This window comes from Urocitellus parryii, chromosome 9 (assembly GCF_045843805.1).
Source record: "Urocitellus parryii isolate mUroPar1 chromosome 9, mUroPar1.hap1, whole genome shotgun sequence".
NCBI classification, from domain to species: domain Eukaryota; kingdom Metazoa; phylum Chordata; class Mammalia; order Rodentia; family Sciuridae; genus Urocitellus; species Urocitellus parryii.
Genome location: NC_135539.1, coordinates 20,579,662 through 20,594,668, shown reverse-complemented (window position 1 = coordinate 20,594,668; position 15,007 = coordinate 20,579,662). Strand labels below are relative to the sequence as shown.

General features: G+C 42.7%; 1 protein-coding gene across 2 annotated transcripts; it reads left to right on the top strand.

Moving 5' to 3' along the window:
* Positions 1-945: 945 nt before the first annotated feature.
* Positions 946-14,758, top strand: Tmem219 (transmembrane protein 219). 2 transcript variants are annotated; one of them, XM_026380945.2, is made up of 6 exons: positions 946-1,034; positions 2,048-2,246; positions 2,338-2,527; positions 10,701-10,930; positions 12,638-12,807; positions 14,440-14,758. In XM_026380945.2, the coding sequence occupies exons 2-5, from the start codon at positions 2,082-2,084 to the stop codon at positions 12,773-12,775; spliced, it is 723 nt and encodes a 240-aa protein (XP_026236730.1). In that variant the 5' UTR covers positions 946-1,034; positions 2,048-2,081; the 3' UTR covers positions 12,776-12,807; positions 14,440-14,758. The 2 variants fall into 2 exon arrangements, with proteins under 2 accessions (XP_026236730.1, XP_026236731.1); XM_026380946.2 differs by lacking the exon at positions 946-1,034 and adding an exon at positions 1,055-1,673.
* The last annotated feature ends 249 nt before the right edge of the window (positions 14,759-15,007 follow it).

Sequence of the window (15,007 nt, the reverse complement as noted above, 5' to 3'; positions counted from 1 at the left end):
GCTGGAGATGTAGTTCTGTATGGGACTGCCCCTCGATTCAATCCTCAGTATCACAAAAAAAAAAAAAAAAAAAAAAACGACTTTTTGCCGCTCAATGATTATGGTACCCTTGGCAAAAATCATTTGACCATCTATGCAAAGGTTTTTGCGCCATAAAACTTTTGCAATTGGTGGTACAGAAACCGTGTGGTATCTGTCTTAAGAAAAATATGGTTAAGATCGGTTAAATGCTCAGTACTTGTCCACTGGCTGTGTGCTCAGTGGGCACGGGGCACATGTTTTTCCATGCTTTGCCTCCATGGAACCAGTGTGACAAGCTGTCCATTCCCAAAGGGGCATGGACAGAGTCAGGACTTGAACCCAGAGTTCCTGGCTCCATGTGTCATGCTATTTCAGGTCAGAGAGTCTCATCTCTAACATGTGCTCAGAAGTGAAATGAGAAGGTCGCTACCGTGCAGCCTGGCGGCTCCAGGCTCCTAGGCACTTAGGAGTCACTAAAAGCCAGCGGCTATACTTAAGGTGCAGACTTGAAGAATTCCGAAGGTGCCAGAGCAGCGGATCTCTAACTCTCCCAGTCCGGAAGGACCGAGTCCTGAAGCGGGAGCCCCACCCCACCGGGCGGACCCTAAGTCCTTCCCCGGAACCTGGGCGCGGCTGGCCCGTGCTATTGGCGCGGGTGGAGGACGAACAACAGAAAAATGCCTGCGACGAGATTTGCGCGGAAACTCTCCAGGGTCTTTCGGGACAGGGGCCTGGGCGTTCTAAGATGGCTCTACCAGTAGTTCCCTCGCCTCTCTGGCGTTTCCTCGTCTCCCGCGGAGTTGTCCCCGCCCCTTGGTCCCTCGGTTAGGTTTCCTTTTGGTACGCCCCCACCCTGACTTAGGCGAGACGGGCCACTGCGCATGCGAGCCCCGCTGCGGGGGCGGGATGGGCGGGGAGTGGGGGGGGAGAGGGAAGCGCGGAGCCGACCCCGCCCCTTCGCGGCTCCACGCGTGACGTCGCTGGGGGCCCTGGCCTCCGCCCGGCTCCGAGCGGTGAGAGCTAGCGGCGGGCCGACTCGACACCGCCAGATCCGGAAGGGATGCGGGTGTCGAGATTCTTCCTAAGGGGGCTTTGGGGAGGAGGGGAGGCCCAGGTGCCCCACCAGCCGCTGACCCCAAGGCTCTGCCCTACCCCCTCCTGTTTTTCCCTTTCCAGAAATGCCTGGACGGGTGGCTGGGCAGGAGTTGAGCATTGGTGACACCTGCATTTCCGTGGCTCCCTCCTTCTTCCTCCACCCCATACATTTAACTCCTCGACTTCCAGATGTTCTTTCCCTTCGGGCTGTCGCTTCTTGTGCTTCTTGTGCGGAACAGAGTACTTTATTTGGAAGCAGGAGAAAGGAGACCAGTTGCAGACGCTGGCCTTACCACTTCTATGTTAAAGTCCTAGAGCTTCAGTTTCTTTCAAAATATTCTAGCCTTGCCTCACCTGGTTTTTGAAGATCAGAATGGCAGAGAAAGGAAACAGACATCTGTTGAGTACCTGCGTGGCCAAGTAAAAGCAGATAACCTGTCTGCGACATTTTATCCTATGATTTGGTGTTCTTAAAACTCCGATTAAGTTCACAGAGGTTAACTGACTTGGTTTTACATAGCTAATGAGCAGAGCTGCCGTACCAAGTAGCTCCAAAGGTGGGACCTTCTAGTGAAATACTCTGGCTGGAGCTGTTCTTTCACCAAACACTATCCCAGAACAGTGGCTTCCCCTTTCTCTGGCTGAGAATTCTTCCTTTCATTCTCCTTTTTCCAGCATAGAATGCTCTGCTCTACTTCTGCCTTGATTGTTTCAGAAGTGAAATTCAGCAGATATTTATCAAGTGATACAGAGAGATGAATTTTTGGAGTCAAGACCCTTGGATTCTTGTCTGGGTCCTGTCATTTATTGGCTGTGTGGTTTAGGGCGAGTGCCTTGTCTTGTCTGAGCTTTAGCTTCCCTTTGTATAAAATGGGTGAGTGCCTCCTGACCAGTGGGCTCTTGTCCAGTTCTCCCCCATTGTCCTCCGCAGGCTCTCCGCAGAGGTCCATACCCCTCTGCTCCCCATGGGCAGCTGCCAGGCAGGGCACAACTTGCATCTCTTTCTGGTCCACCACCCACCTCTGGTTTGTGCCACTTTGATCCTGCTGCTTCTTGGCTTCTCGGGCCTGGGCCTTGGTGGCTACCTCCTTACCCATAAGACTGGCCTGCGCAGCCCTGACATCCCTCAGGTGAGTATCCTCCGGCTCACCCTTCCCCCTGTAGACCTGCTCCTGCTGCTGATCTCATCTCACCTCTCTCCCATCCTCCTTTTGAACACAGGACTGGGTGTCCTTTTTGAGATCTTTTGGACAGATGACCCTGTGCCCCATGAATGGGACAGTCACAGGGAAGTGGCCAGGGTCTCACGTCGTGGGCTTACTGACCACCTTGAACTTCGGAGATGGTCCAGACAGGAACAAGACCCAGACATTCCAAACAAAGATTCCGGGTAGTCAGATAGGATTGAAAGGTGAGATTGGGAAGGATTGGGGGCCCAGCATTGGAACACTAAGGGCCAGGCCCTGCCTCTGACCTCACCAACCTGGTGATCTTGGGAACTTCTCTGTACTGTAGTCACTCCTCCTAAAATAAGAACTCGATACTGGGGCCAGGGTTGTGGCTCAGTGGTAGAGTGCTTGCCTAGCATGTGTGAGGCACTAGGTTCAATCTCTGGCATCACATAAAAAATAAATAAGTAAATAAACAAATAAAATAAAGGTATTGTGTCCATCTACAACTAAAAACAAAAAGTTAAAAAAAAAAAAGAACTCAATACTTATAGTGAACATGCTGTCTACAGTGTAAGTTCTCTCTCTTTTTTGGTACAGGGGATTGGACCAAGGGGCCTTAACTACTGAGCCATATCCCCAGACCTTTTTTGAATTTTATTTAGAGACAGAGTCTCACTGAGTTGCTTAGGGCCTTGCTAAGATGCTGAGGCTGGTCTTGAACTTTCAATCCTCCTGCCTCAGCCTCCCAAGCTGCTGGGATTACAGGCGTGCACCACCACATCTGATTTACAGTGTGGTTTCTCTGTTTTGTCTTTCTATTTCCAGTTCTGCAGTTCTTTGATTCCATCCTTGGAATTGTGATAATATGGGCTAGGTTTGACTCAAATGTTTTTTCTCATAATCATCTCTTCTTAGAGGCACCATTTTCCCTCAGGGATATCAGAGACTATGTTCTGTTCAATTAAACTAGTATCTTTTTTTAAAAAATATTTATTTTTTAGCTGTAGTTGGACACAGTACCTTTATTTTATTTATTTATTTTCATGTGGTGCTGAGGATTGAACCCAGGGCCTCATACATGCTAGGCAAGCGCTCTGCCGTTGAGCCACAACCCCAGCCCTAAACTAGTATCTTAAGTGCCTATTGTATGCTTAGCATAGCTCTGTGTACAGAACAATGTTAGACAGCATTATTTACCAAACAGCTTATAATCTTCGGGGAAAATGATGAAATGGATGGTCTAGTAGGCGCCATTAATTTCTGGGTGACATCTGATCTCAGTTTTCTTATCTAAAAAATGGGGAGATAAAGCCGGGTATGGTGGCACATGCCTATAATCCCAGCAACTCAGGAGGCTGAGGCAGGAGGATTGCAAGTTCAAGGCCAGTCTCATCAACTTAATGAGGCCCTAAACAACTTAGCAAGACTCTGTCTCAAAATAAAAACTAAAAGGTTGGGGATGTGGTTTAGTGGTTTAAGCACCCCTGGGTTCAATCCCTAGTACCAAAAAAAGAGAGAGACACAGAGGAAAGAAGGGTAAAATTTTCAGATTTCAATACTCTCATTCTAAGATTCTCCTATGAGTCACATGTGTCTGTGTATGTTCAAGTGTACACGTATGTGAACAAAGAATAAGATCTGTTTTGTGCCTATCAGAATGGAGAGGAACAGCCCTGGAGGAGACTGGGGAGAGGTGATGGTGGGTGGAGGGAGCTGGCAGGGATAAAGTCCATGAGAGTTGGTGGAGATGGGGGTTGGAAACAAATTGCTCAAAAGCTAGGGTTTTCTCCACTCCAGCTTGTATGTCTTTTGCAGCCATCCCCAAAGATATTGGTGAAGTTGCTTGTCCACATTCCCATTCCCAGCAGGGAGCCTCCTTCCTGAGGGAGCTCCCTTCCTGAGGACCACTGGAGGGTTTTAGTGATGATGAATAGCACATTTTTTTTTTTTTTTTTTTACCTGTGTCATTGAAAATAGACCCATAGTGCTGCAGCTTCTGCAGGCCTTTCCTTCCCTGATCTCCATGAGCCTAGGGAGTCCTCTTCCTCTTTGTCATGTGTTTGGAGCTTTGGAGAAAAATAGAATAGGCTCATTAATGGGTCCTTGGGATCTCATTGAATAAATGTGGGGGGTAGGGAACGGGCTGAATAGAATTTGCAGATTAGAGGCTGGTAGGTGTGTAAGTGTGTGTGTGTGTGTGTGTGTTAATTATGTTAATTTCCATAATTTAAAAATTAGGAGGTTTCACAAAAGAATCCACATTTCCAGTTCTCTCTCTCTCTCTCTCTCTCTCTCTCTCTCACCAGGAATTGAGCCCGGGGATGCTTTACCACTGAGCTACATCCCCAGCCCATTTCATTTTTCTATTTTGAGACAAGGCCTTGCTAAACTGCTGAGGCTGGCCTCAAACTTGTGATCCTTTACCTCAGCCTCCCAGGTAGCTGGGATATAGGCGTGCACACCTGACCATTTCCAGCTTCTCTAACAAAACTCACAAAAGGTTACATGGTGGCCTTTTGCTGTTTTGTAATTGGCTGCTGAGGCTGGAAATGCTAGTGATAGACTGAGATGGGGTGAAGTGGTAGGTTGTTGAGGGAAGTGAGAAAAAAAAAGAACAAGAAGAATAAGGAATGTATCAGATACTTACAGACTTGGGGCAGTTTTTCCTATTCTGCCTTTTTTTGTGTGTGTACTGGGGATTGAACACCAGGGTGCTCTACCATTGAGCTGTATCCTCAGCCCTTTTTATTTCAAATTTTGAGACAGGGTCTCACTAAGTGAAACCAGGCTGGCTTCAAACTTGGGATTCTTCTGCGTCAGCTCCCCCAAGTCGCTGGAATTATAGGTGTGTGCCACCATGCCTGGTAATTCTTTCTACTTTTAAAAAAACATCTAACTGCTTTATTTATTTATTTTTTAGTTGTAGTTGGATACAATACCTTTATTTCACTTATTTCTTTTTATGTGGTGCTGAGGATTGAACCCAGGGTCTCGCACGTGCGAGGCGAGTGCTCTACCCCTGAGCCACAGCCTCAGCCCTTAACTGCATTATTGAGATTTGATTCACATACCATATAATTTACCTACTTAAAATATACATTTAAATGACTTTGAATATATTCACACTAGTGTGTGATTATCACAATTCATTTTAGAACATTTTCATCAACCAGAGACTGTTCACCCATTAACAGTCATTCTCCTTCTCTCCCCCCACCCCAATCACCCGGCCCTGAGCAACCACTAATCTACTTTCTGTCTCTGTAGATTTGCCTATTCTGACACTTAATATGATATGGTCTTTTGTGACTGGCTTCTTTCACTTAGAATAAAGTTTTTAAAGTTCAGCCATTTTATAGCACGTATCAGTATTTCATTTCTTTTTATGCTGAACAACATTTTTATACCACATTTTCATTTATGTGTTCATCATTTCACATTTGGGTTGTTTGTTGGTTGGGTTAATATAAATGATGTTGCTATGAACACTGTAGGTTTTGTGTGGACATGTTCTCATTTCTCTTGAAATAAACATGAGTTGGGCATGGTGGTGCATGCCTCTAATCCCAGAGACTTGGGAGACTAAAGCAGTAGGACTGCAGGTTTAAAGCCAGCCTCAGCAACTTATTGAGACTCTGTCTCACAAAGAATTGGGGATGTAGCTTAGTAGTAAAGCACCCTTAGCTTCAATCCCTAGTATTTACCTGCGTGTGTGTGTGTGTGTGTGTGTGTGTGTGTGTGTATACTTACAAGTAGAACATAAGAACATATGAACATATGGTTAATCTTTTGAGGAACTTCCCAACTGTTTTCCACACAGCTATAGCATTTTATATTTCCACCAGTATGAGATTTCCATTTTCTCTACAACCTCACCAATACTTAGTTATTATCTGTCTTTCTTATTATAGTTGTCCTAACCAGTGTGATTCTGATTTGCATTTTCTTGATGGTTAACAAGATTGATAATGATATTTCATATGCTTTTGGCCATTTATATGTATCATTTGAAGAAATATATATTCAGAGTCTTTAACTGTATTTTAAATTGGGCGATTTGTCTTAATTATTGAGGTATGAGAGTTCTTTGTGTTTTCAGTGCCACTGCACCTAGCTCCCTGTATTTTCTTCTATAGTTTTAATTTTTGTGTTTAGGACTATGATCCATCTTTAGTTCATTTTATGTATGAGGCTCAACTTCATTGTTTTTGCATGTGTCTATCTTTAATTGTATAACATCATTTTTTGGAAAGATTGTTTTTTTGCCCCACTGAATGGTCTTGGCACCATATTGAAAAATCAGTTGGCCCACTGTGGTGGTGCAGGCCTGTAATCCCAGCAATTTGGGAAGCTGACGCAGGAGGATTCCGAGTTCAAGGCCAGCCTCAGCAATTTGGCAAGACCCTGTCTCAAAATAAAATAAAATAAAATAAAAGGACTTGGGAACTAACTAGCTTATTGGTAAAGTGCCCCTGGGTCCAATCCCCAGAACCAAGAAAAAGAAAACTAAAAGAAAATAAATTGACCAATTGACCATGGATACATTGTTTATTTTGAGATTCTGTTGTATTCCACTGATCTATATGTCTGTCCTTATGCTAGTGCCACACTGTTTTGATTTCTGTAGCTTCATAGGAAATTTTGAAGTCAGGAGACGTGAGTCCTTCAACTCAGTTCTTCTTTTTCAAGATTGTCTTAGCTATTCCAGATCCCCTGAGTTTTCGCATGAATTTTAGGAATAGCTTGTTAATTTCTGTTTCTGCAAGGAAGCCCTATTCTTTTTTTTTTTATACCTTTATTTTATTTACTTATTTTTATGTGGTGCTGCAGATTGAAACTAGGGCCTTACACATACTAGGCAAATGCTCTACCACTGAGCTACAAACCCAGCCCTACCCTTTTTTTTTTTTTTTTTTTTTTTTTAGAATTTTAACATTTATTTTTTAGTTCTCGGCGGACACAACATCTTTGTTGGTATGTGGTGCTGAGGATCGAACCCGGGCCGCACGCATGCCAGGCGAGCGCGCTACCGCTTGAGCCACATCCCAGCCCCATACCCTATTCTTTTAATAATGGTTAGAAACAAAGATTTTTACGGGGGTAGGAGGAATCATCTGTGATTGTATCATCCATGTAACAATTATTGAGCACTTACTAATATCAGACATGGGAAATTCAGAGATCTGTAATACATGGGTCCTCCCCTAAAGTTGCTTACAGTCTTGCAAGGATAAAGATTCGAATAGAAATAAATACCTTTCAGTATGTGAGGCAGAACATAAGGTACAGTGGGAGTACTGAGGGGCCCATGGAACAGGGATAGCAAAAAAGGACTTTCCCAAAGATACAGTGCCTAGGCTAAAGCCTGAGGATTGCTTAGTTACATACAGTTCAGCCAGAGGAAATGGCAAACATAAGGACAGCATGACATGTTTAGGAACTTCCAGAGGTTCAGTTTGGCTGGTATATACAGGAGAAGGAATGTTGAATGAGTAGTAGGAGATGGGTCTGAAGACAGAGGCAAGATCCCGTGGAGGATCTTGTGTGCAACCCAAGGTAATGGGGCTTTATCCAGCACATTGGGCATACTTAAAGATTTTGACCAGGAAAGCAGTAAAACTTTATTGTTTTTTTTTTTTTTTTTTTTAAAAAAAGATCACACTCTGTTAGCTGACAGGAAGACCAGTTAGGAAGTGACTGCAATAAAGCAGTGATGAGAAAAGCTGAGCTAAGCCAGAGTGTGAGTTGAGAGAGACATTAGAAATCTGGGATTGGTAAGACTTGGTGACTGATTCCATCGGGGTGATGTAAAGAAAGGGGAAAAGTTTTTTACCAAATTTTATACATATATTTTTCAGTGGTAATTATGGTGTCTATACTGATTTGTGTTTGTCTTTTTTCACTTACATGTAAGTGGTTTTTCATAATACTACATGATCTTCAACATTGTGATAATGACTATAAATTGATCCATTAAATGATCAGGCCCGCATTTGTTAATGCTTTCCTTAGTAAACATCTATTATTTCCTAATTCTTGATAAAATCACAATAAATATTTTGATATGCTTTGCATTTTTGTTTTAATCCTTTCCTTAGCATTTCCATAAGTAGAATTACATAGTCAAAGAATATGTCTCCCTTGCTTTTTTTTTTTTTGGTAGTGGGGATTGAACCCAATGGCATTTAAACTCTGAGGCAGCCTTTTTTTATATATTTTATTTAGAGAAAGGATCTCTCTAAGTTGCTTGGGCCTCACTAAGTTGCTGAGGCTGGCTTTGAATTTGTGCTCCTCCTGCCTCAGCCCTGCAAGCTGCTGAGATTACAGGTGGATGCGGTGCTGGCTTTTTTGGGGGGCGAGGGCGGTATAGGGATTAAACCCAGGGACACTACACCACTGAGCCCCATCCCCAGCCCTATTTTGGATTTTATTTAGAGACAGGGTCTCACTGAGTTGCTTAGCACCTCACTTGTGCTGAGGCTGGCTTTGAACTTACGATCCTCCTGTCTCAGCCTCCTGAGCCAGATGTGCTGGGTTTTTAAAATTTTTTTAAAAGATTTTTTAGATGAACACAATATTCTTATTTATTTATTTATTTTTATGTGGTGCTGAGGATCAAACCCAGTGCCTCATACATTCAAGGCAAATACACTACCACTGAGCTACAACCCCAGCCCCGTGCTGGCTTTTTTAAAACTCATTTTGTTGTGGGATGAGCACATACAGAAGTCTAGAAAACAAATGTAAAAGTGGTCCGCACTTGATGGACATATTCTGAGCCCACTTAAATTGCCATAGACACAGATAAATAATAATCTAGACAGTGCCTACCTCCTCACATCTTCAAAAATTCCTGTATTCATCTTTTTAATTTTTACTAATTTAATAGGCAAATGAATTACATGATTCTTTTAATTTATTTTCTCCTAATTGTTAGTGAGGTTGAGTTTCTTCTAATGGGTTTATTGGACATTTTCAGGTCATTGGTTTACCTGTTTGTATTCTTTGCTCATTTTTCTTTTTTTTTTTTGTATCATATTTTCTGTTTCATTTTTTAAAAAAAATACTTATTTTTTAGTTTTAGGTGGATACAATACCTTTATTTTACATTTTTGTGGTGCTAAGGATCAAACCCAGTGCCTCATGCATGCTAGGTGAGCACTATACTACTGAGCCACAACCCCAGCCGACCTCCCATTTCATTTTTTGAAAAACTACCATACATTTTTCCACAGTGGCTATACCATTTTACATTCCCCTCACTTTTTTTGTCTTTTTCTTCTTGATTTGTACATCTTTATTCTATTAGATTGTAAACTTTTCTGTTAATTAAGTGCATTATAGGTGTTTTCAGGCAATCTGTTAACTTGATTTTTTTGTTTTTAATTTATCTTTTGTTGTATGGAAGTCCTTAGCCCTTATGAAGATGGGTATATTGTTCTTGTCCTTTACTAAAGATTTTAGATTTTCTGTCCTTTGTTGGAAGGTCTTCCTTAAAATTAGGAAATAGTCTGTATTTTCTTTTAATAATTACTTAAAATTTATTTTAGTTTTGTATGATTATTTAATATATCTGCATTTATTTTATAGTGCGAGATAACAATCTAAATCTATGTTCTTTTCAACATGGAAATTTTCCCCAAACCATTTACTTAAAAGGCTATCCTTTCCCCACTAATTTAAAATAGAGTAGGGGCTGGGGCTGGGACTGAGTGGCAGATTGCTTGCCTAGCATGTGTGAGGCACTGGGTTCGATCCTCAGCACCACATACGAATAAACAAATAAAATAAAGGCATTCTGTCCATCTACAACTGCAAAAAAAAAAAAAGATTAAATAAAATAGAGTATAAACTTTTTTAAAAATCTTTATTTATTTATTGTTATGTGGTGCTGAGTATCAAATCCAGGGCCTCACACATTCCCAGTCCTTTTTAAAAAATTTTTTTATTTTGAGACAGGATCTTGCTAAGGCCAGCCTCAGACTTTCGATCCTCCTGTCTCAGTCTCCAGAGTCACTGGGATTACAAGCATGAGCCACTGTGCCCAGCGGGTGTGAATCTTTTAATGAATTTTGGCACCTAGTGGGAGTTGCTCTCTTAAAAAGGACAGGTTAATTTATACACAATGACATGGGCAGTGTGGGTCTGCCTGTCTCACTACGATCTCGTGAGGTAGTAGTATGTTGGTTGAGTTGATTTTAAACTAATTTCAGCTAATTTGTGTTTATATTGATAGGCAGCCATTTTCATTTCTCAAAGATATAAATGGCATTGTGTTCAGAGTACTTTATTGAAAGAGATAAATGCCAAAACTCCTGGTCTTGTAGGAAGCTTTAGGAACAAACAGAAGTCTGAAGATAGCTCCTGCCCTCTGCTTCTTTTTCCCCATCTGCTCTCCTGTGCCTCTCCCAGGATCTTCTGCAGGAGAGCTGATCCTCATCACAGCGAGAGTGACCACAGAGAGGACTCCAGAAACCTGTCTATATTTTAGCACTGTTCCAGGAATCCTGCCCTCCAGCCAGCCACCCATATCCTGCTCAGAAGAGGGAGCAGGAAATTCCACCCTGAGTCCTAAGATGGGTGAGGAGTGTGTCAGAGTCTGGAGCCACGAGGGCCTTGTGCTCACCAAGCTGCTCACCTCAGTAAGTGCCTCAGGTCCATCCTCAGGATTTTGTAGAATGGTGGGTTGCTGTGTCTTCGAGGTTCCAGAAGGCAATTTTACCTAGTAGAAAAAGTACAGGCTTTATAACCCTGCCTTAGAGGCTGTGTGACTTAGGTAAGTATCTGAACCTCTCTGAGTCTGAGCTTCCCATCTGTAAAAACAAAACCATATACTATATCTTCATTCTATCAAACAAAGGTTGAATGAGAATGACAGCAAAGTGCTCAGCACAGTGCCCCATACATAATAGAGATTTGATAAAGGACAACTATTTACTGTTGTCTTTAATAAGATAAAACATGATCTCTATCTCAGAGGAATTCAGAAGCTGTAATAAGAGGCAGAAGGGGCTAATTGCTATCATAGAAATGTGAGCAGAGTGTTATTCAAATACCAAGTATACAGCAATTTAACTTCAACATTTACTAAGTTCCCAGGGAAGGTGGCACTAACGAAAGACAATTGTGTACAGTTGTTTATAATATACAAAGTTTATAATGTACAGAATGCTTTCAGGTTCATTATCTCATTTGATCTTAAAACAGCCTTTTGAGGTAGGTGTCATTATCCCATTTTACAGATGAGGAAACAGGTTTAAAGAGGGGGAGTGAATTGCCTAAGGCCACATAACTAGTTAAGTAGCAGAGCCAGGATTGCAATCCATGTGTTGTGTTCCATCAGGACCTTTAAAGAATGAAGGTTTAGGGGCTGGGGATGTGGCTCAAGCGGTAGCACGCTCACCTGGCATGCGTGCGGCCTGGGTTCGATCCTCAGCACCACATACAAACAAAGATGTTGTGCCCGCCGAGAACTAAAAAATAAATATTTAAAAAAAAAAAAGAATGAAAGTTTGGCTGGGGGCCTGTAATCACAACCACTCAGGAGGCTGAGGCAAAAGGATCATAACTTCGAGGCCAGCCTCAGCAACTTAGCAAGCCCTTGTCTCAAAATAAAAAAAATAAAAAGGGCTGGGGATGTAGTTCAGTGGTAAAGCAACCCTGAGTTCAATCCCCAGAACCAAAAAAAAAAAAAGAAGAAGAATGAAGGTTTGGACAGAGAATACAGTAGAGTTCCAGAGAGGGAAGGTACAGGAGCACAGTGTTCCAAGGGATCAAAAAGTGGTCCGTTTTCTGAGGGGCTCCAAAATGAGGGGCTTAGGTGACTTAGAAGAGGCAGGAGAGACCACAGTGGCTGATGGGGCTGTGAAAGCCAGGCTGGGATGCTACACCTAGCATCATAAAGGCCAGTAAAGGCTCTGAAGGAGAGAGAAGCCCACACTAATGCTGGGTAGAAGAAACTGGCTGAGAGATGGAGGGAGACAGTTTAGATGGCTGCAGTACCCTCTGCTGTCACACTTAAAGAGACCCTGGGCGGAGCAGAACCTGGCACTGCTTGCAATCTTTCAAATGTAGATAATTGTGAATTTTCCTATCTCTAGGAGTCAATTTGAGAGTTAAGGTTGGTGGCTAGGCAAGAAATTAGTTTGTAAACCATCCAAGACAAATGTTAACTTGCATCAAAGTAATGTCTTCCCTCTAACCCTCCCTCCCTGGGTGCTGAGAGGCCTCCCCCTCTTGGGGGCTTCTCTCCACAGCTCTTGGGCTGGGGTCAAGATGTCTTCCAAAGGGACAAGTTCCCATTGTCCCCTCTCCATCATTTCTCCTTCCCACTTTGCTCCCTCCCCTAGGAAGAGCTGGCTCTGTGTGGCTCCAGGCTGCTGGTCTTGGGCTTCTTCCTGCTTCTCCTCTGTGGCCTTCTCTGCTGTGTCACTGCTGTGTGCTTCCACCCGCGCCGGGAGTCCCACTGGTCTAGAACCCGGCTCTGAGGGCACTGGCCTAGTTCCTGCCTTGTTCTCAGGTGAGGTTCTTTACTCTAGTCCTGTGGGAATATGAGAGGGCTGGGGGTGGCAACTGTAACTGGGGTAGAACAGATCCTTGGAATCTATCCATAAATATTGCTCTGTGTGAGTCCTCAGGAAGCTCCATCTATCCTCATAGGGAATGGGAATCATTTATACCGTAAGTATGCAACCTTTTTATTATTTTTCCCTTTTTTTTTAAATTACAAAATAGTTAACATTCCTGTAGAAAAGTCCAAAAACCTCAAAAGTACAGTGTGGTAAATTATTATAAAGTAGTTACTCTTAAAATACCTGTATCCTGGAAGCCCTTATCCTCTGGTCCCTTCCTTCCTGGTAATGACCTTCTTCTCCCTAGAAGGAAGTACTATTTTGCTTTATAGCTGATCACCAAGTATGCATTCCAACTATGCATGAGATTTGGTTTTATTTATTTTTGAAGATGGAATCATACATATTATTTGGTGACTGATTTCTTTCAAGTGACATTCTGATTTTAAGATTTACCCATGGCTGTAGTTCATATCCATGATTTTTGGCAAGAATGGTGAGTTAAGAGGGTTCATCTTTTATGATTCCTCCTGGATATGCATGTTTGCCTTGCTTTTGTCCTGAAATTCTTTTTTCTGGTGGGGGGCACTACTGAGGATTGAGCTCAGTGGCATTCAACCAATAAGCCACATCCCCAGCCCTATTTTGTATTTTATTTAGAGACAGTATCTCACTGAGCTACTTAGCACCTCGCTTTTGCTGAGGCTGGCTTTGAGAGATCCTCCTACCTCAGCCTCCCAACCTGCTGGGATTATAGGTGTGCTCTACTGTTCGTGGCTTGTCCTAAACATTTTTTTAAAATATTTATTTATATGTGGTGCTGAGGATCGAACCCAGTGCCTCATACATGCAAGGCAAGTGCTCTACCACCGAGCTACAGCCCCAGCTCCCGTCCTAAAATTTTAATACAAGTTTAATACAAGTTTTGTAAATTTGATTAGAACATCTGAAAAGAATCTAATTAATGATGCCCATTTACTAGGAACACACATTTTACATGCGCTCTTCCATTTATTCATCTTTGCATTTATAAAAGGTTGATTCTACTAACAAGATATTTGGAGGGAATTAGATTTACAAAGATAGCAGGGGGTGGAGGACATATCTGCTAACTAGTTCTCATGTCAACTCATCAAAGGAAAAAAATATTTCTGCAAGAAATCTTCACCCTGTCAGGTCAGTCTCTTAATTTGAGAGCCATATGTAATGCATTCAGCTCTTAAACTGTTCTCAGCTCTAGCTGCTGCTGTGCCTTAGGAAATGACTGTAGGAGGAGTGGAAACAGCCCAGCCAGAGGAACTGGAAGTTCAAGATCAATTTTGCAAATTGTGCTTGGGGCCAACCCTCACTGCCCCAGACACCTATCTGGGACAGGAAATGATGGAGCCTTCTCAGGCTTGAACTGGGAAAGAAGAGCTTTCTGGCCTGTGGCAGATGCTAGGGTCCTGAGGCTGCCCCAGTGGGATTGAGTCTATACCCGTCTGTCTCTGATTGTCACTCTGTCTGCTCCTTCATCAGTCTGTACTCACCCCACCTAAGGAGTCTCTGACCTGTCCTGTTTTATTTTCCTTTCTCTCCAGGTGTGAATCAACTTCTTGGGCCTTGATTCTGAGTCAGAAGAGACTTTACAAAAAGTGAAGAGCTAGAATTTGGGAGAAAATAAAAGGCTTTTTTTTTTTTTTTTTTTTTCCTGCCCAGTGTGGCCTAAAGTGTTTATTGGGGATTGGAATTGAGGTAGGAATTTTAGAGTAAACAGGCATGGGAGGTTTGGAGGGACTTTTCCCTGTTGACTCCTGAGTTTGGGATACAGGTTCGCATAGAACATATACACAACTCTTTCCAGGTTGTGACTTGGCTTTGGAAAACACCTGATTTTGATCCTAGCTCTGCCATTTTATGCCTTTCTTCCATGAAATAAAATTGATAATTACAGCTGTTTTTTGGAGGGTCAGATAGTGGAAATGCCATCACATAAACGCACTGCGACTTTGAGTAAGTCATGCAATCCTGCAGTGCCTTAGTTTCCTTAAGAAATTCGACCAATAGAATTTACCCAATATTCATATGCAAAGATTCCTCACCCTTGGGGACCCATGTCCAGGCTGGATGCTTACTAACCTCTGGACAGTCCACTTTCCCGCCTTTTCC